The following is a 19,909-nucleotide window of genomic DNA, read 5'->3' as shown; positions in this document are numbered from 1 at the left end:
TTTATACCATGTTCATTTTATCACCCATTTCATGTTCATTGCCTGGATAAAGCCGAAATATTGCTGCTCGGTCATTAAACCCCAACAATCAATCAATTACAATTTTAACTTTTATATTTTTATAAGAAGAAATCTGTGTCAATTTTTAAATGTTAAAATTTCTATTTTACTTTTATTAATGTGTACAATTTTTGAAAATTTTATTAAAAATTGAACCTATTTAATCATTTTTTTATGACAGAAAATCTGTAAATTTCTAATGATTAGAATTCCTATTATGCTTTAATTTATGTGTAATTGTTTTATACTTTTCATTTAAAATGTCATGACTTTTTATAAAATTTCATTCTACATCATAACTCCAGTTTTATACTCTCTTTTGGTTGTAACCATACCTATTATAGGGGTTACAAATGTTGATATATTGGGTTTTGCACACATTTCTTGCCGTAAATGACAAAATATTCTAGATATTACAAAATTTGAATTACTAATACTTTTTTTTTTAAAATTATACCATTTATAAGAACATTTTCATTTTTTGCTCCGGATATTTTTTTTACCGTTAGATAAACGGAATTTTGATAATTGTCATGAAGAAATTTTTGTTAAGGTGAGGAATTTCACGAGATTGATACCCTCAGTACGAGAGCAAGTCATTTTTTAGCTTTTTGGTCCTGCAGTTTGTTACACCCGACAAGCACAAGTCGTTTTGACGGGTCACGTCCGACAAGCACTTGTCGTTTAAACGTAATCCCTTTTGGGATTCGGCGCTGGAGATATTTTGGCGGTCAAAACAAAAAAAAATATCTCCAGAGCCGAATCTCAAAAGGGGTTAGTTTAGACAGGGTTTTTGACAAGTTTGATTAAGACGGTCATATTTTCAAAAATGTGAAAAATACCAATATTGTCCTGATTCAATAGTATACAGGTTTTACAGCTTCACTATTCTATTTGTTTACAATAAACATGTAAAGTTAATATGGGTGTATTTTTCAGCATGGTCATAGTAACTTTTGTTTGCTTGTTGGAGTTTAACGTCCGAGTAGCAATATTTCAGCTATATTCAGAGGACATTGCGTGTTACAAAAAGCTTCAGCATTGTCTTTGCTGCTCTATGTTGTTGATAATGCTTAAATTGTGTATATTTAAATATGTATGCGGGTTTTAAAGATTTTGTAGTTAGTGTTGTTCGTTTACATGATATATAAATCCATATCACCTGTTCATGGAAAGACGCAATTGTTTCGGTTTATCAAATGTTATTGCCTGCCCGTTTCGCATTTTTTAATAACTTCAGAACTCTCTTTGATAGAAGATATAAATGGTGTCGATTTCCTGTAGCTGTCAATTTTCCCGAAATTTTTCTCCTACATCGATTTTTCGTTCAGAACGACTTGTGCAATGATAATGAAGTGAAAATATACACTATTTAAGAAAATATTTCTATAATGATACAAGTTTTTCATACAGAAGACCATTATATTCTTCAGGATGGGGATTTTACCCTGTGGTGTAATCGAACCACAGGTGCACTTGAGCCAAAGAAAGGTATCTCACATGTACAGAACACGCATGAATGCCAGAATATGTCATTTAAAATTATTATAATATCTCATTGATATATAAGCAGGTGTAATATGTAGTCTTACATCACAAAGTCATGGGGTAAAGTTATCCATTTTGGGATTCGGCGCTGGAGATATTTTTGGTTTTGACCACCAATGCAAAACAAAATATGTCTCCAGCACCAAAACCAGGAATCCCAAAAGGAATTAAGGGTAGAGATGCCTTAATGAAAATATGAAATGTACATGAACACCATGTACATTTTGAAGCTGCCAATGGAGTATGATGAAGGGTTTTTCTGGGATTTCATGTACATGTAGATGGGCCAAACATCGATGTGAAATCCAATGGGCTTTAAAAATCAGGCCAGGTTGATTGTTTTGGTTGCTTTAGAGTAACACATCAGTGATGTATTCTCTGAACATGATGAGGTGATAGTTTTTTTTTGTTTTTTTTTTTTGGGGGGGGGGGGCATGTTTATTTGATCTAAGGGACAGAATTTTATCATCTTTTAATTAATTGTAGATATATGAATTTACATATCAGTGACTAGATTTAGACACAATTTGATTAAGACAATGTGCAAAAGGAGTGCAGATATTTTTGAATTTAATTATACTCAAAAACCTATGATATCATGCTATCAATTTGAAAATGGGAACTATACATTTGGAAACAAAAACATGAATTTAGACTTTTAAAAAGGAACTGGTTTCCAAGATGTGCTGTCTTATGAATATCATTGTAGCAATTCAATAATCATCCAGTATAATCTAAACAAAGTCACTGATGACAAACATACAAATTTCATGGAGGTAAGCACACTTAAGACATTTGATGGGGCATTTCAGAAAATCAAGTGTCCATGAAATGCACTGTAACTTTAATAGTGCAGCATGTGTTGATTCCATGTCCAAGAACTATCCCTGATAATGAATTGAGATAATTGAATGAGACAAGACAGTCTTCTGTGTTGAGTTGTGAAAATATTTCTTAGTAGACATTTAACATAGCGTGGGTTTCATATCAGATATTTGTGCATGCATGTACAACACAGTGTAGTTAATACAAGTAATGATCTTTAATATGTGTATGATGATTCCCCCAAACCAATTTGAAATAATGAATACTTTAAATCCTAAAAAATAATAAATTTGAAAACAATAAAATGTTCACACAACTACAATTAAGGTTACTGCTGTTATTGAAATACATTGTGCAAATCTTCCAAACTTTTTATGGTCGTCATCATGAACTCGTGGATCGTTATGGTGTATCCATCAGCACCATGAAAACTGATTTATTCAACGGGTCATAGTTTGCCTTTCCTCGTTTGTCAACCCCGGACTTGACTTTTTATGAGCAACTCGGCGGGTGTTTCTAGAAAAGCAGAGGACGCTTACCCTACTGGTGTACCTGGTCCATGCTCCCAGTTTTTAGTGGAGTCCGAATTGCTCATTTACTTTTGTTACTTTGTATGTATGATTTTAGTTACTTTATGTTCTTTGTTGTGTGTGTCTGTTTTCCATGTCTGGTCTTTTTACCTGGATTACATTCTTTTGATTACTGCTATAACCTTGGTTCCCTTAATTACTCTTTTAAAGAGAAAAAGATGAAGACTTTTGGCAGAAAATATTAATAATTATTTTGCAGGATAAATTCATGAAATCTTCACAAGTGTGTCATCCTAAAAAGATGAACTGTCTTGATGAATTTGATGACACTTGTTTATATTTTAATAGCTAGTGCTTCTTTTATATTTACTGGTAACTGTCAGGTGAAAGTTTCAGGAAATATAACAATATTCATGATTGCTGATACAAATTTCCAAAAAAAATAATGACTACATTTGTATCCTATAACTATTTCAAAAAAAGGCTTTCATCAGGGGCAGATACAGATACTTTGGAGTGGAAGGTTACCAGCTGGGGTTCCTCAGAAAATTGGGAAAAGGTGGGGTGCCAAGACATTATTTATCATTTTTTGTCAATTTTACACATAAAAATGGGAAATTTTCCATTAAAAAGGAGAGGTGCCAACCCCAAGCACCCCCTTGGATCCACTGCTTTAAGACACTTGGTTTTACAAAATTTTAAACTGTGGAATTGATGTAGACTTGCTACAAGTCTAGAATTGATGCTGATGATCATAGTAATTTTACAGTAGATATTAATCATAAACAAATGGTTTTCACAAATATGGTGATGGATCCATTCATATAAATTTTTTACTTCTTAAAAATTTTATTTGGGAAACCCTTATTAGCTGATTGTTGATAAACTCTATGTATTTAGTTATCATGTATAAACATGTGGTTTGTATATAGAATTTACTTATGTCTTTCAACAGTCTCTCATAAATCTTTTTAAATTGGTGCATACAGTGCATATGTTTTATTTGTTCTATGTAGATTTTAAATATGTATGTTTATATAACAAAATATTGAATTTGAATTTTGCTTTTTGTTGATCATTTACCTGTCATTAAACTTCTCATTACCTGTTTAGACAGCAATTAAAGAAGTTAGATTTATGGCTCTTCTAATCATGGAAAGGGGATTGGAAGATTAATTTCAAGAGACAAATGGGTTTTCTGGGTCATTTATACAGAGTTGGGTGAAAACCTGAAATGCATCAGAAGAAAGATAAGTTCATGCCACTTTTTTCTTTTGGTTAGACTTTTCACATGTTTTGTTGTGATGTCATGGTATTGCGGTAGTTTGAGAAAATTTAAGTACCAAAAATCCTCTTTCTCCATCTTGCAGAATTTTTTTGGGCCCATAGTTTATCAGATCCTTAGTCATCATTTTATCATTATTTGACCTTTTCTATCACTTAACTCCCTTTGAAGTATATAAATTTGAATATACAAATGTATTGTGCTAATATGAGTCCGGTGAAACCTAAAACTCTACTGAAAGAATGTATAAGTTCATAATCCTTATTATAATGTCTGAGAGCTGCTTTATTCCATCAGTTTTCTCATGTTCTGATGTGATGTCATAATAATACCTGAGTTAGAGAAAATTCATGACCAGACACCCTTTTTTTTACCATTTTACAGAATTTTTTTGGGGGGCAATTATGAATAGTGTAACAATATCATAATTTAAATTTTTTCCATTCTTGGTGGTCTCTACCATTTAGCTCCCTTACAATAATACATGTATAACAGGAATACAGTGCACCTGAAAATACAAATTCTTTTTATATGACCACAAAAAATTTGCGGTCATATAATGGTATCATGCTGTCATTGTTGACAGGGGTGACCTCAACCATAGACACTTCCATATCCACTCAATAAATTGAATACAACTGTAAAGATCTGTATGAAATTACACCACAAGGTTCCATACCACAAAAGGAAGCCTGGGATTGTTTTTTGGAGGTTGCCATACAATATGAGGAAGACAAGGTTGGAATTGAATTTGGGGGTTGTGACTTGAACTATTAAAGAATGAAGGCCTAAAAAGGGCTAGAAACCAAACATTTTTTAAGTTGAGATAATGACTTTCGTAAAATTGATTGTATCTCTTTGAAATTGTAACATAAGCGGCCACACCATCAAAGGAAGGCGGGGTTCAATTTGTGGGGGGAGGGGGATTGTGACCAACCATTTCAGTTTGTTTGTTTGTTGGGGTTTAACGTCCGAGCAGCAATATTTCAGCTATATTCAGACAATTCAACCATTTCAGAACGAGGGGCCTAGAAAGAGGCTAGAAACAAGCATTTTTCTGATGTCCTGACAATAATTTAAGATCTCCATGAAATTATATCGCAAGGTGCCATACAGTAAGAGGAAGACAAAGATTGGGCTAAGTTACTTGTATTGAGTAGGAATTAGTGGCCAAAAAGGGGCCACATCATTTCTGGGCAAATACATCCTGTGTCAAACATTTAACCTCAATTCTGAGCTTGAATGTTGTGTCCATAATTGTTAGATATAAACATGTGTTAAAATCTGTATCAGTAGTGTGTTGATTATATTATAATACGTGTCCATGAGGTACATGAGATAAGGTAAAAATACTTAGATGGAATTGCACAACACATAAATTCTATTTTTAGGTGTCACTCATTATAGTTGCATACTAACTGTTATTTATCTGTTATAAATAGGGTTCATTAAATTGAATGTAAGAGTATTATACTATTATAATTATTGTATACTGGTACTATGTGGTTAGAAATTCAATGATTTTTTTTAAATTTCTACAACTAGCTGAGTACCTAACAATTTATATAAATATGAAAGGTTCAATGTAATCATTTTCGGATTTAACTTGCAACCTCTTGTTACATTTTTTATTCAATTTTTATTACTGGGTATATTTTCATGGATGGATCCATGGAAAGAGGGGTGACATTAACCTGCCTTTTATGAAATTAAGAATTTTTCAAAGTATTATATATTCTACATTTTTTGTATGTCAAAACATAATATCAAAGGTTTATTCCATGTGGTCTCACATAAATAAAACTACTGGTATTCTTTGACTTGCTTTGGGCTATATATTTCTCTGCTTCTGTATGGGGGTAGGCTTAAATATTTGATATATTGCTTTAGCATGATGACTTTGACCTCTTTTTAGATTCCTCGCTCATCTACTTCATGTTTACTGATCACCTTAGTGCCTCCCTTTCTAGGTTGAGTTGGGGTATTCTTAGAACAACATATCATGCAACATCTTGTTTAATTTTTAGTTCTGAAAATCAGGTCAGATTAAGAAAATATTTATGTTAAATTTTAAAGTTTTTTTAACAGTTTCATTCTGTATCAGAATCCTATCTTGTGTCAAACATTTAATCACAATACAAACTCTGAACTGTTACAAGTTTGTATGATGAGTCCATATTTGGCCCAAATGTTCAGGGTTGACCAATGTAGTTGTATCAAGCTGCTCCCTGAGTAGCATTTTATTTATTAAGATCTTTTTAAAAGTTCTGTTGTAATGTCATGGTATGGTGGAAGTTCGTTTATGACAAAAACTTCTCTTCTCTTCTGTGGAGAAATTTTACATGCCAAAAACCCATTTCCACCATCTTGCAAATATTTTAGAGCCTATAGTTTATTACATGTAGATCATGAATGTTTTCTTTACCAATTTTGGACTTCTCTACCATTTAGCTCTCTCTGGGAGCATATTAATCCAGGAATGGATGGGATTACTTTTGAAAGACTAGTCTTTGGATTGACTTGTTGTCATCTTCTATGTATTATTTTGTTGTGACAAAATATTTTGTTCAACAAATTTGACAAAAATAAAAAATCTTGGCTAACAAGTTACCAAAATGAAAAGGTTGATCTTGATAAGATTTACAACAAGGTTTGTGTTGATTTTTGAGGTTTTGACCTCCACCATTTTGGAATTAGGAGTCAAATAAGGGCAAAAAGAAAGGATGTCATTAAATTTCACCACATACATAATTGTAACTCTTGTGTAAGCATTTAGGTCTTTATGATATTGTACCTCAAATGTCAGACTTCGATGGATTTTTAGGGGATATGACCTATAAAGGGCTTGAAAAGGCTAAACATGAGTGTTTTTCTTATTGCCAAACAATGGCATAAGTAAAAGTGTTTGGATCTCAGTGAATTGTAACATATTTTGGGTGTATGTATAAGTCCCGTATCACAGAACAAAGGTTCTGATAGATTTTTGAGTTACAGCCTTTGCTGTATTGGATAATGGGTCTTAAAGGGACTAAGAGCAAGCAAAGACTATATAAGTTATGTTAATGTATATAGATCTTTTTGAAACTGTATCTCTAGGTTACATGCCACCCAAGTCAGGTAAGATTTTCAGTTTTGGTCTTTTGGGTGATTAATGCATCTAGGAGGGAATTAAGAACCAAAACAGGGGGAACAATATTTCTGTTATCTTTGCAATAACTTGTGTAATTGTGAATGCTTAAATATGGAATTATTCTGCTAACTTTTCATACCATAAAAGGAGTTTTTTTTTTTTTCAGGAGTTAAGGAGTAAAAAGGGGTCAGAAATAAGCATTTTGGTTATCTCTTATGTCTGACTGTATTCAGGAGTTGAGTGGAAGATCCTGGACTGGTTGGAAAAAAAACTGAATAATTCATTTAATCAAACTGTCTTCAAAGTCTGACAAACTCTTACTGTACAAGGGTGTTTAGTTCTCATAATGTGTTCATTCTATGTGAATATAAATGGGGTTGACACTATAGTTAGATAAAAATATTGATATGATTAAACTACTGCTTAACATGAGACATGGGGCCCTAAAACTGGACAGAAGTAAACTGTTTAAAATTCATACAATTCTTTTTTATTGGGAAATTGAACTAATGTAAGCATGATTTCATAAAAATGAAAAAGAAAAGTTGAATAATAGCAATTTTACATCATTTTTAGAAATGGTAGTTTCCTGTTGTTGTACTGTTACGTGTAGGTTCTACAATTTTTATATAGAAACACAAACATTAAAGTATATGGTTTTTTTGAAAAAGATTGTACTGATTAATTTATTTGTAAACTTAATATATAGACAGATAAAAAAACCAGAAACTGTTAAAATATTATCAGTACTAGAAAATGTTAAAAGAGTAGATACAATGGAGATAACAGAATCTACTGATATAATATAGCAATACTAGAAAATTAATAATTGGGATACTAGAAAATGAACAATAGCAATACTAGAAAATGTTTAAAAAATGGAGAAAACCCAAACTGTTTAATTAAGGAAGATATTTGATAATAAAAACATGCATAAATTATTTCCTAAAGTCACAATTTTTTCCCAATTGCATGGACACCAGGCCCATCCCCCAAAACAGGAAAAAAGTCACTGGAATCATAAAGGAGTATAGTGAGACTCAAGTATTTAAAGTAAAATGTTCAAAGATGCTTATCTAAAAATATTGATTCTTCCAACAGGCCAGATACAGAAATCATTTATGCAAGACATTTAACATGTTATCTTAATTTAAAAGTACTTAATCTTCAAATATAGAATGGCCTTAAAGAAATTGTAAAAATAATTTGTTGAATCTATTTCAGGCATTGATTTGTGTTCAGCATGGAACCCAATATGTATGGGTATGGTTTATGGTGTCATAGGAAAGGTCAAAGTTCATCCAGGTACATGCATAATACCAGTTTCTCATTAATAATCAAATATGTACAAAAAGGACTTTTAGTGCATCATATTTTAATCTAAAAACAGTAATACATAATGAATGGGTAATGAATTTCTCTAATTATATAACATATTTGACTGATAAATACATCAAAGTATAACATCATAGACACTTTACATTCCCTTAGGTATTAGTGATGTAAAATTTATACAGTTACCATGCAGATCAATAGTAAAAGCTGACAATACTGTGAAATATCGTTTAGTAATACAGGCCAGTGATAATTCTGACAAATGAACCCTGTTGATGTGTCTGAGAACTTTTCATTTATCATGTTTTTTCACACTCATTATTTAGTCTGATGAACGTATATGTAAAGATTAAGAACATGTCTCATCACTCACCTTGAAAATATTTTGATTATTCTGGAGCAGACTAATTTAACAGGAGCATTTCTCGGTCCGTCCCTCATAATGCAATTGAGATTCATATATGTACTTATATATACTATGATTATAAAAGTGAGAAGTCAGTGTAGTATTATATGCCAGGCCATCACATATACAATGTACTCTCCTTATATACCTGGCCACCAAATACACAATCTACCTAGTTATATACCAGGCCACCAAATACACAATGAACTCTCCTTATATACCAGCTACCAAATACACTATGCACTCTACCTATATACCACTAAGACTGAGACTAAGACATTTAATTTAAAGTCGGGTTTCAATATAACATGAAACATAATTCTGTAGAACTTTTAGCCGACATACATATAGCAAAACATAATAAATAATAAATCTAGACACATACAAGAAGCACAGCACATAAAATTCACAAGACACACACAGTACCATGAACTAAATAATAAGTGTTAGTTGAGATACTATGTAACTAAAAATGATTGGAAAAATAAAACTAGAACTAGAAACAACTAAATATTAAGATCTGCAGGAGCCACATCTACATGAGATGCCATTCCAGGTATTAATGAGGCTTTTGAACTGGTCCAAGTTTGACTGAGAACGAATTTCATTTGGCAGCTCATTCCAGAGTGTGGCCCCAGCATACCTTACTGAGTGTAAACCAAATCCTGTTGTTCTTACCCTAGGAACTTCTGATAAATTGTCCTTCCTAAAAGAGTAATTAGATTTTTTTTTAAGTTATAATGTCATGTAAATAAGAGACTTGTTATGGATTTTTTACCAGACCACCAAATACACAATGTACTCTACTTACAAACCAGGCCAATACACAATGTACTCTCCTTATATATTTGGCTACAAAATATGCAATGTACTTAAGTAATATACCAGGCCACCAAATACACAATGTATTCTCCTTATTTATCTGACAACCAAATACACAATGTACTTTCCTTATATACTTGGCCACCAAATACACAATTTTCTTTAGTTATACACCTTACCACCAAATACACAATGAACTCTAGTTATATACCTGGCCACCAAATACACAATGTACTCTACTTATATACCTGGCCACCAAATACACAATATACTCTCCTTATATACCAGGCAAATAAATACACAATGTATTCTAGTTATATACCAGACCACCAAATACACAATGTACTCCCCTAATATACCAGGCCACCAAATACACAATGTACTCCCCTAATATACCTGGCCACCAAATACACAATGTACACTCCTTATATACCTGACCACTAAAACACAATGTACTCTACTTATGTACCAGGCCACCAAATACTCAATGTACTCTCCTTATATACCTGGCCACTAAATACATAATGTACTCTACTTACAAACCAGCCCACCAACACACAATGAACTCTAGTTACATACCTGGCCACCAAATACACAATGTACTCTCCTTATATACCAGGCATATAAATACACAATGTACTCTAGTTATATACCAGACCACCAAATACACATTGTACACTCCTTATAAACCTGGCCACCAAATACACAATGTATCCTACCTATTAATCCTTTCTACCAAATACACAATGTACTCCCCTAATATACCAGGCCACCAAATACTCAATGTACTCTCCTTATATACCTGACCACCAAATACACAATGTACTCTAGTTATATACCAGGCCACCAAATACAAAATGTACACTCCTTATATACCTGACCACCAAAACACATTGTACTCTCCATATATACCAGACCACCAAATACACAATGTACTCTCCATATATACCAGGCCACCAAATATGCAATGTACTCTCCATATATACCAGGCCACCAAATACACAGTGTACTCTCCATATGTACCAGACCACCAAATACACAATTTACTCTCCATGTATTCCAAGCCATCAGTATACATAGTAGTCAATTTAAGTTCATGCAGCAATGTATCATTTACAGCAAAAAACTTATTCATCATAAAAGTAGGGCATGCTGATTTCTTGTATTATTCATTTACTTTGTACATTTGAAGACTCGGAATGGAACTTGTTGTTGATCCGACAAAGAGCCCATGTAGGTAGAATATACCATCATGACATCTACAAAATCTTCAAGATAGCAGTCTTACCGCTGTCAGGGAATGAACCAGGGGAATTAGATCTAGAGGTATATACATAAAGAATATTAATAGGGGAAAATCTGTAGACATCTATCTGACCTCTGTGCGGAATTACATATTGAAAAAAAAAAAGAAATTGATGAAGTGCTTAGACCTTTGATTAAGAGTTTTAAATCAGTATCTTTTTCAGTAGTACTGTGAAAGTACTATTGTTCGTGGGGTACCAATTTTTGTGGTTTTTCGTTGGTAGTCCAAATTTCGTTATCCAAAGAAAAGGAGATTTCAATTGATGTGTATACTGAAAATCTCAAAACTATGAATTCAAGAATCCACTAACTTGTATTTCTTCCCTAATCCACGAAAATTGGTATCCATGAAAATTAGTGTACTTTTACAGTATTCTATGATTGATTGATTGATTATTGGGGTTGAACGCCCGAGCAGCAATATTTCAGCTATATTCAGGTGATGAACATGAAATGGATGATAAAATGAACATGAAATGATGATGAAATAACAAATCAGATGGGTCAACAAATTTTGATTGCCACTGGAAATAGGGAGAGATGGGTAGGGATGGGCAATTTTGCCTTCTGTGGTGGAGCCCTATGGTTCCTACTCCGTGAGAATACCACAGAAGGGTTCTTTAACGTGCGATGAACGTGGCATCTTTTCCAACACTGTGCACCACTATGGTTTTCAGTCAGGTTTTCTGTGTAATGGCCTGATGACCCTAGCATGTTACACGCTAGGGGTACCCTATTCTACCCATGGGGCACACAACCCAGTTGCTCTGTGGGCAGAGCACCCTAGCCCCCAGCCTTTTACGACAATCTTAGCACTGCTGCGGGCCTATTCTTTTGACACCCGGACATGTACGGGCTCACAGTATTCTAATATTCTGATTAAAAATGTTCTATTTTGTTTGTGTCTTTGAAGTCAGAGATTCATGCGTTTCAAAACGTTGTGGTCCCAACAATTAGGAGACAGTTAGACAGGATGTATAGATATTAATAAAACCACCCAGATTAAAATTTATAAGAGTTGGCAAATTTTTATATGTGATATTGGAAAATTGTTATCAGTCTTTAGCCAAGTTTGTTGGTCAATGACTGGCATTTTTTCACATTTCCTGAGCCTTAGTTTGGACTTATGTTTTGACAATAATATTCAACTTTGATAATTAATTGATTAAGATTACTCAATCTTACCACCATTAGCATGTGTTATAAGGAGTGGCTTCATTTGGGAAAATTAGAATGAGTCACCTTTCTGTTAAAGGTAATGAACTTGTTAGCCTGATAGTAATATAATGTAACGTGGTTGTTCAGTGCTAAATGTACATTAACCTGAGTTTTATTATACCACCTGTAAACAAAGTTTGGTCGGTTCATAGGAATACCCCTGTCTGTCTATCTGTCTGTTCGTCTGTTCGTTTGTCCATATTTCTTGTAACATAACTCTACCTTAACTACTGAAGGTAGTTCGATGAAATTTCATAGGAATGTTGGGTATCATATGTAAATGTACAAAATGGTATTGTTGGTATCTGGAAATTCCAAGGTGGGATAATTCAATTAAAGTGTTTTACATGTTGAAACTATTAGCACAACTCCCCCTAAACCATTAAATGAATTTTAATTAATCTCTACAGGAAGGTATTGCATCATATTTAGATTTGCATGAAGTAATATAATTACTGTGGGATTACTCAAAAGGGAGGTGAACCAGTATAAGAATTTTCCAACATTGAACTCCATTTGCTCACAATATTTTTATTTATTATACCCCCACAAAGTTAAACCCTGTCTGTCTGTTCGGCTGTATGTCTGACTAAACTATTTTCTAAGCAGCTTGCAGCATTGTTATGAAACTTTGTGGGATTAAATATAACCATATGTAGATGTACATAGTGTCAGGACTTAATGTTTGAAAAAAAAATTGTAGGAATGATGCCTGTTGGAACTCAGGCATTTTTCAGCAAAATTTGGTTTGATGTGTTGTTGTTCACAACTCCTCCTCAGTAACTTGCAGGATTGTTATGAAATTCTGAGGAGTGTAAGAATATCATATTGTGCATATTGTCAGGAATTTATGTTTAGACAAAAATTATAGAAAATTATCGCTGTTGAAACTAAGGCATTTTCAACAAAACTTGGTCTGATGCATTGTCCACAACTCCTCAATGACTTGCAGGATTGTAATGAATCTCAATGGAGTGATAGATTATCATATGGAGATGTGCATATTGTCAGGAATGAGGCATAAACTGTTATTGTGATGTCAACAAAATGGCAGCAAATTGTATGTTCTGTGGGGGTATTAAAATCCTGTTAGGAGCAAAGTCTAGATTATACATTTTTATATTTAAATGGGAGTTTGATCTTCTGAATAGGATGACTGGAGCCAACCTATTAAAATTGGAGATTAGACTTTCTTTACAGGAGGTTCACAACTATGCTTGTGTATAAAAATAAATTTACATTCTTTTTTTCTCTTTTCATGCAGATTTATAATCAATTTTAGCAAATTAATTTGTCTTGTTTGTTGAATTTTAAAGTTCTTCTACAGTATTTTGATGGAACCAGTATTTTGTTAGAACCAGTATTTTGATGGAACCAGTATTTTGTTGGAACCAGTATTTTGTTGTTTAAATGTATGTTTTGTAGCTTTGTAAAATGCATCACTTTGGTATAAAGAAGGCATCACTGACAGGAAGTGAAGGGAATGCTGGGAAACAAATACAAAAAACATTGAAGTCTATCAAAATTGTTGCTACAGAAAATATTAAACCAAAGAGGGTAAGCAATGTATTTACAAACTAAATAAAGGCTGGCATTGATTTTTGGAGTTATGACTCAGACTATTTAGGAATTAGGGGTTAAAAGGGGGTAAGAAAAAATCATTTCCACCATGTCCAAACAATAAGTGAATGAATTGATGTACCCTACAACCATGGTTGTGTCTGGAACCAAAAAAGTGACCACTATGATTCTGGTTAAATTCTTATTCTTTTTCAAATATTTTATCAAAATCAAAATTTAGAGCTATATCAAGATTGAATGGTGTGTCCATACTTGTCCCAACTGTTCATGGCACACATCCTTGGTTGTATCAAAGCATTTTATTAATTTTGGAAATTATTTTCTAATTATCAGAAAGAATCCAAAGACAGGGAAAAGTTTGTCAAAAGAATAATGGAGGTATGTTCTGTTCTAAGCAGTGCAGTGGCTGTTAGTATGTACAATATATTAAAACTTAACTGTACCTTACTGGAGATTTTCACTGAAGGGTACTTACTAGTCAAAACTTATTTGTATCTTACTGCAGATTTTTACTGAAGGGTGCTAACTAGTCAAAACCTTACTGAACCTTTCTGGGGATTTTCACTGAAGGGTACTTACTAGTCAAAACTTAAGTGTATCTTACTGGGGATTTTCACTGAAGGGTACTTACTAGTCAAAACCTAATTGTATCTTACTGCGGATTTTCACTGAAGGGTACTTACTAGTCAAAACCTAATTGTATCTTAGTGGCTGCTTTTTGTTTTACAAGGCAGAATTTTAGAAGCCTGTAAGATTTGTGTAAAACTTTAATCACTGTTACATTTAGGCAATGAATTATAAGTGCTGCTTTATGCTAAAGGCTGACCCTTCATGTATTTTCTATATAAATATTTAATTTTTAAGGTTTTTCTGAAATTATTGTGTCTACTATAGCCATGAATTAAGGGTTCATTAATAAGAAAGGTGCTTTATTTTGTAGGAGCTGCTAAAAATGTTCAATGAGTCTGATTCATTCTACTACAGTGAGACATTTGACCTTACAAATACTATAGAAAAACAATACATAATAGATGGGAATATGAAGAAATTTCCATGGCAACGAGTGGATGACAGATTTTTTTGGAACTATCATATGACAAAGGAAATCAGGGAGACAAAAATCCAAAATGAGGTATATATTTTTGTTGTAGACATGCAGATATATACTGTATCTATTTCAATGATGTGCACAGTGTGATAGAATGACAATAGACAATTTCAATTGTTCAATTATAGTGAGTTAAGAAGGAATTGATCTCAAGTGAAAGAAGAAATTGCTCTTATGGAAAAGTCTATTTACATTGAAATGAAAGCTGATGATGAAACAATCAAACAGATTAAAGTCAACTGCATTAAAGTAGTTAAAGTGATAATAAAAATAGCAAAGATGTATAAATCACAATTGATTTATAAAGTGTGCAATGTCTGCATGAGGGTTTATCAAGCAGTTAAACACAAAGTGCATCATTAGTTGTTAAATTACTTCCTTGAATAGATTGTGTCTGGTCTGTTGTAGCCCATTTTCATCATGAATTACTAAGAGATGACATTGTAGTTCTTTTTGTTCAAAACTTATCATAACTTTGAGACATTGGGCAGTAAAATGGATTTATATAAAGAATGTGTCTCCATTCAAGTAACTAAAAGATTTATCTTTTATCCATAAATTGTTTATGGCAGTATTTTCTCCCTAGTAAAGATTCTCTTGTAATCATAAATGCAGACTTAATTGCATACAAACTAAACCATAACCAATTTGTAGCAGTTGACCAAAAACCTTGGAACTTTTGGTCGTGAAATTTGCTTTAGCACTAGAAAGGTTGCTCTATTAACAATTTATACTTAGTTTTAGGATACTTCTATAATGCAAAGTTTTGCCCATCAAGTTTGAATTTTTACAATTTTATGGGAATGGGAGCTGAACCCAGTTAATTTTTAAGCCCCGTCTATCGGACATGATATGTCATTTTGCATATTATCAGGAATTTTGTTAAATATATGTAAAATACAAGAGCAGTGCTCCAGGTACCCCGCCTCACACCCAAGTAAAATTTCATGGAGTATTATTTCCTTACCCCATAAGCCTTCAACAGTCCAAGTGGTGATATTTTATGAAGGCTTTCAAAAGCTACGCTCCGGAAACCAAAGTTCATCTAAAAAATTCTGTTTCATGAAGTCCATGTGACCTTGACCTTCAACCTACTGACATCAAAATCAATAGGTGTCTTAAGTCTTCAACTATCCAAGTTTAATGAAATTCTATGAAGGCGTGCAAAAGTTATGCTCTGGAAACCAATTTTAGATGGACAGATACCCAATTTTATACTCCCCCTTCGTTAAAGGTGGGGGACAATAAGAATGCTACATTTGAGAAAGTCTAGATATTTCATGAAACAAGTGCTTGTGTAAAAAAAAAATCTTTTCAAACTGAGCAACTTTATAATCATAAAAACGAACAAGTATCCTGTCACTTACAAATATCCCATTCATATCACTTATATTCTAAAGGGCTAAAATTGCATCTCAAATAACTTCCTTCTTTTAGGAACTTTACTGCAATTCTTTAAATTATGATAAAAGTATAAATTCTGTTGATGTTATATCCATCAAAATTCTGTCTTGTTTTGAGTGTAAAGTTATTGACTGTTAGTTTTTTATAGTGATTTCAGTACAGATTCTCATCTGAGAAAATAATTCAAACTCCTAAAAAAATTGTGACTGGACAGTAGATACAATTGATTTTCAGGACCCTGAGTTGTGGTCTCACTGGATACTGCCTGTAATACAGGGTTATATACAGATAGAGAGATGTAAGATGGATTTTAAAGAGGATCAGGGTCTTGGAGACCATATATCAGACTTTGGCAATCAAAAATATACCACTCCCCTCGAGTATACCTTTGGTATTATATCCAGAAGGAACAGACATCGTGCAGGTATAGCTATGTACAGCACTTTTTGTAAGGCAATGAATGTATGTACTGTATACTAAACATACACTTAATCTCTTCACAGAGGTCTAATTTATTGGAAGTGAAGACAAGTGTTAAAGCAACAACTGTTGTGTTACACTTCCACTAGATATTCTGTCCACTGTGAAAATAGCCAAAATTAGCACACTGTATACACTTGTTGGCTCGACAAAATTTTGCAAAACTGTTATGATTCCATTAAAACTGCTATTTGTTCATTGATATGAAATATTCATTGTAAATATGTTTGTTCATTATTTAAATTTAGTTCAAAGTTGTACTATTATGCCACCAATGAGGCCTTTAGTGAAATTAAAGTATCAAAGTTTCAAAAGTTGTGGAACCTTGAAAATATATTCTTAGATATGCACCCAGATTCTACTGTGTGAGTTATAGGTAACATTTCAGTGGTTTCTCTGATCTCAGTGAAGGCATATTAAAACTTCATCAAAATTCTGTTATATAAATGAGAAGATTTTGTCATTATTAGATTTGTTTTTATGATGTTTTAATATATTTAAATTTTGTTAACTAGGTACAAGATCAAAGAAAAGAGGATTAGAAGAATCGGGAGCATGTGCTAACTATGTAGAAACAGAGCAGGTATGTGACTTTTCTCTCCCAATTTAAATACAAAGCTGGTAGGTGATGAATTTCTCTCCTTAGGTACAAAGCTTTAAGTGACTTACCTCTCTCTTGTAGGCTCTTGTTATAAAGAATTTATTGTCTCCCTTACTACACTTTTTTATCTTCAGTTATTTTAAGAAACTGTACGTGTTAAATGTTGCACTAATCATCCGTACAGTCTATATATGATCAACATTTTACATGAAGACTTTTCTCTAATTTCAATACTTTGGATGGAGGGAGTTACTGAAAATTATACTTTAATAGTTGTACTAAAAGTAAACAGGTAACACCCATTAAAAGTAATAAAATGTATTTGATATACAATCATTTTATGTCCAACACCTTAAGGATACATATTTCCTTGAACAACAAAAACTTTAGAGTCAGCAACAGACATGTTATACATTATTTTTATTCATGTTTTATACCATTAGATTATATCCCAGAGATTCCAGAAAGGTGATTGCTATTCTTTGTTTTGCTAGATTATAGACTTGTCTTTTGTAAAAGAAAGTATATCCATTTGCTATAAGTTAATGTAGAAGAAAGTACATTTGTTGTCTACAGGAGACATATTTTTGCAGTTTTTAAAAGTTTTGAAATAATATGAATCTATAAATCACATAAACTCAAATTATGAAAAACCTCAAATATTTTTTGGTGTATGGGATTTACCTTATCTAAGGAAATTCTATGAAAGCCATACCTCAATAAGTAGAAATGTATATTGACTACTACCAGTGGTATTTCCTTTAAGATCAAAGGGATAGTTTTAATAAATGTTTGATATTGATTAAAGACCTATGACACTGCTTTGAATAAAATTATTAGTGTGCTGTGGGCAGATGGTACTATATGTAAGCAGCATGTTTATAATAGAAGTGTGTGCATCACATTCAGTATGTGACAAATGTAGTGGACTAGAACTTTTATGTCTTTCTTTTTTTTGAAACTTGGCTTGTGGGTAGACAACCTCAGGATGATGTCGGCCACTAGATAATGGAACCTTTGACCTTGAACTTGATATAGGTGTTGAAATTTAGTGTTTTCTTTACTTTTTATATTTGACTGGTTGTGTGTTAGTTGTAAATCATGTCCAGGTTAACTTTAGAAATCAAGTAATGGGAACTTCTTCTGGACTGTAATTTTTATAGCCCTGCTCCAAAGGAGTGGAGGTATACTGTTTTACCCTTGTTTGTGCATCTGTGTTTCTGTCCATAACAATTTTTTTCGGCACAGTTTTCTCAGCAATTACTCATCACAGTGGCTTGAAATTTTTACATTCTTCCTTTAGATATGACATTTGACCACAACTTCCTGTTTACTGAGGATTTTTTTCCTTACATCATGATTGAAAGCAGGGGTATCACTAGTGAGTCATTGTTCTCAGATTTCTTATTTATGTATGGAATTTTGAAATTTGGGTTACTATCAGCCTGTGTATTTTCCATAAATTGAATACTTTTAAATAGTACAATAGAAGGGCCAGAATGTGTAGTTTTATCTGTATAGACTCAAGTCTACATGTTAAGAGGACCACCTCGTGTAGACCTTTCTCTATAGACCTATTGTTCATGGTGTATTTACTGAATGTGTGACAGGTGTTCATATATTTCAGTCTTAATCAAATTGGTCTTTACATAATATTTGTTTTAGATATGGATTTAACTGGAATTCCTTAATCATGGATCATAGATTTGCAATGTTTAATGTCAGTATAAATAATGTATGATTTGATTGTGTTACTTGATGATTTATATATGAATGTGGTACATTTTCTAAAAGTGTTTATATTGGAAAAGTTGGTTATGATGTTGGTATATTATAGATATGGTTCCAGACAATTCCATTGAACATAGAAATCATTTTGAAATCATCAGTTCTTGATATAGAATTGAAATATGATCTGACTTGTTATGATCAAAGGCATAGATATATCTAAAGGTCTGATGAACTTCTTCCAGTGAAGATGACCTTCCATCTAGTTAAATAGGAATATCATTACAAAAATGTCCCAAGTGGATAGTATCAATGGATGTCAGTTCCTAGTCATATTAATAAAAAAAAACTCTCAACCAGATAGCTTATTGGAAAGTCTGGACAGTGCAGGCTACATGTTGACATTAAATCGAAGATTCTTGATATTATCATGATAAATCTAATGATGATTTTATAAAAATGAAGCCTTGTGTTTTTCTTACGTCATGGTGTAACAGAATAATCTACAATGCTAATCAAAAGACATGATATGTCTGCCCAGGA

The 19,909-nt window shown here is 32.7% G+C and overlaps 1 protein-coding gene across 2 annotated transcripts in view; it reads left to right on the top strand.

The window, feature by feature from the left end:
* The first annotated feature begins 1,319 nt into the window (after positions 1 to 1,319).
* Positions 1,320 to 19,909, top strand: part of LOC148622713 (phosphatidylinositide 4-phosphatase SAC2-like) — a 170,699-nt gene continuing 152,109 nt past the window's right edge. Inside the window, exons 1-9 of one of the 2 annotated variants that reach the window (XM_088572779.1) lie at positions 1,328 to 1,551; positions 7,545 to 7,987; positions 8,603 to 8,683; positions 11,134 to 11,267; positions 13,890 to 14,021; positions 14,379 to 14,423; positions 14,986 to 15,177; positions 16,792 to 16,981; positions 17,553 to 17,620. In XM_088572779.1, coding sequence (XP_088428905.1) covers positions 7,957 to 7,987; positions 8,603 to 8,683; positions 11,134 to 11,267; positions 13,890 to 14,021; positions 14,379 to 14,423; positions 14,986 to 15,177; positions 16,792 to 16,981; positions 17,553 to 17,620 — 873 coding nt within the window. In that variant the 5' untranslated portion in view covers positions 1,328 to 1,551; positions 7,545 to 7,956. Of the gene's footprint in view, positions 1,552 to 7,544; positions 7,988 to 8,602; positions 8,684 to 11,133; positions 11,268 to 13,889; positions 14,022 to 14,378; positions 14,424 to 14,985; positions 15,178 to 16,791; positions 16,982 to 17,552; positions 17,621 to 19,909 lie in introns of both variants that reach the window. The other variant, XM_088572778.1, reaches the window with a different exon arrangement.

This window comes from Perna viridis, chromosome 3 (assembly GCF_037379345.1).
Source record: "Perna viridis isolate PV_CMFRI_1.1 ecotype Kerala chromosome 3, ASM3737934v1, whole genome shotgun sequence".
Taxonomy (NCBI): domain Eukaryota; kingdom Metazoa; phylum Mollusca; class Bivalvia; order Mytilida; family Mytilidae; genus Perna; species Perna viridis.
Note: the sequence above shows the minus strand (reverse complement) of the source record. Positions and strands in the feature narration are given on the sequence as shown.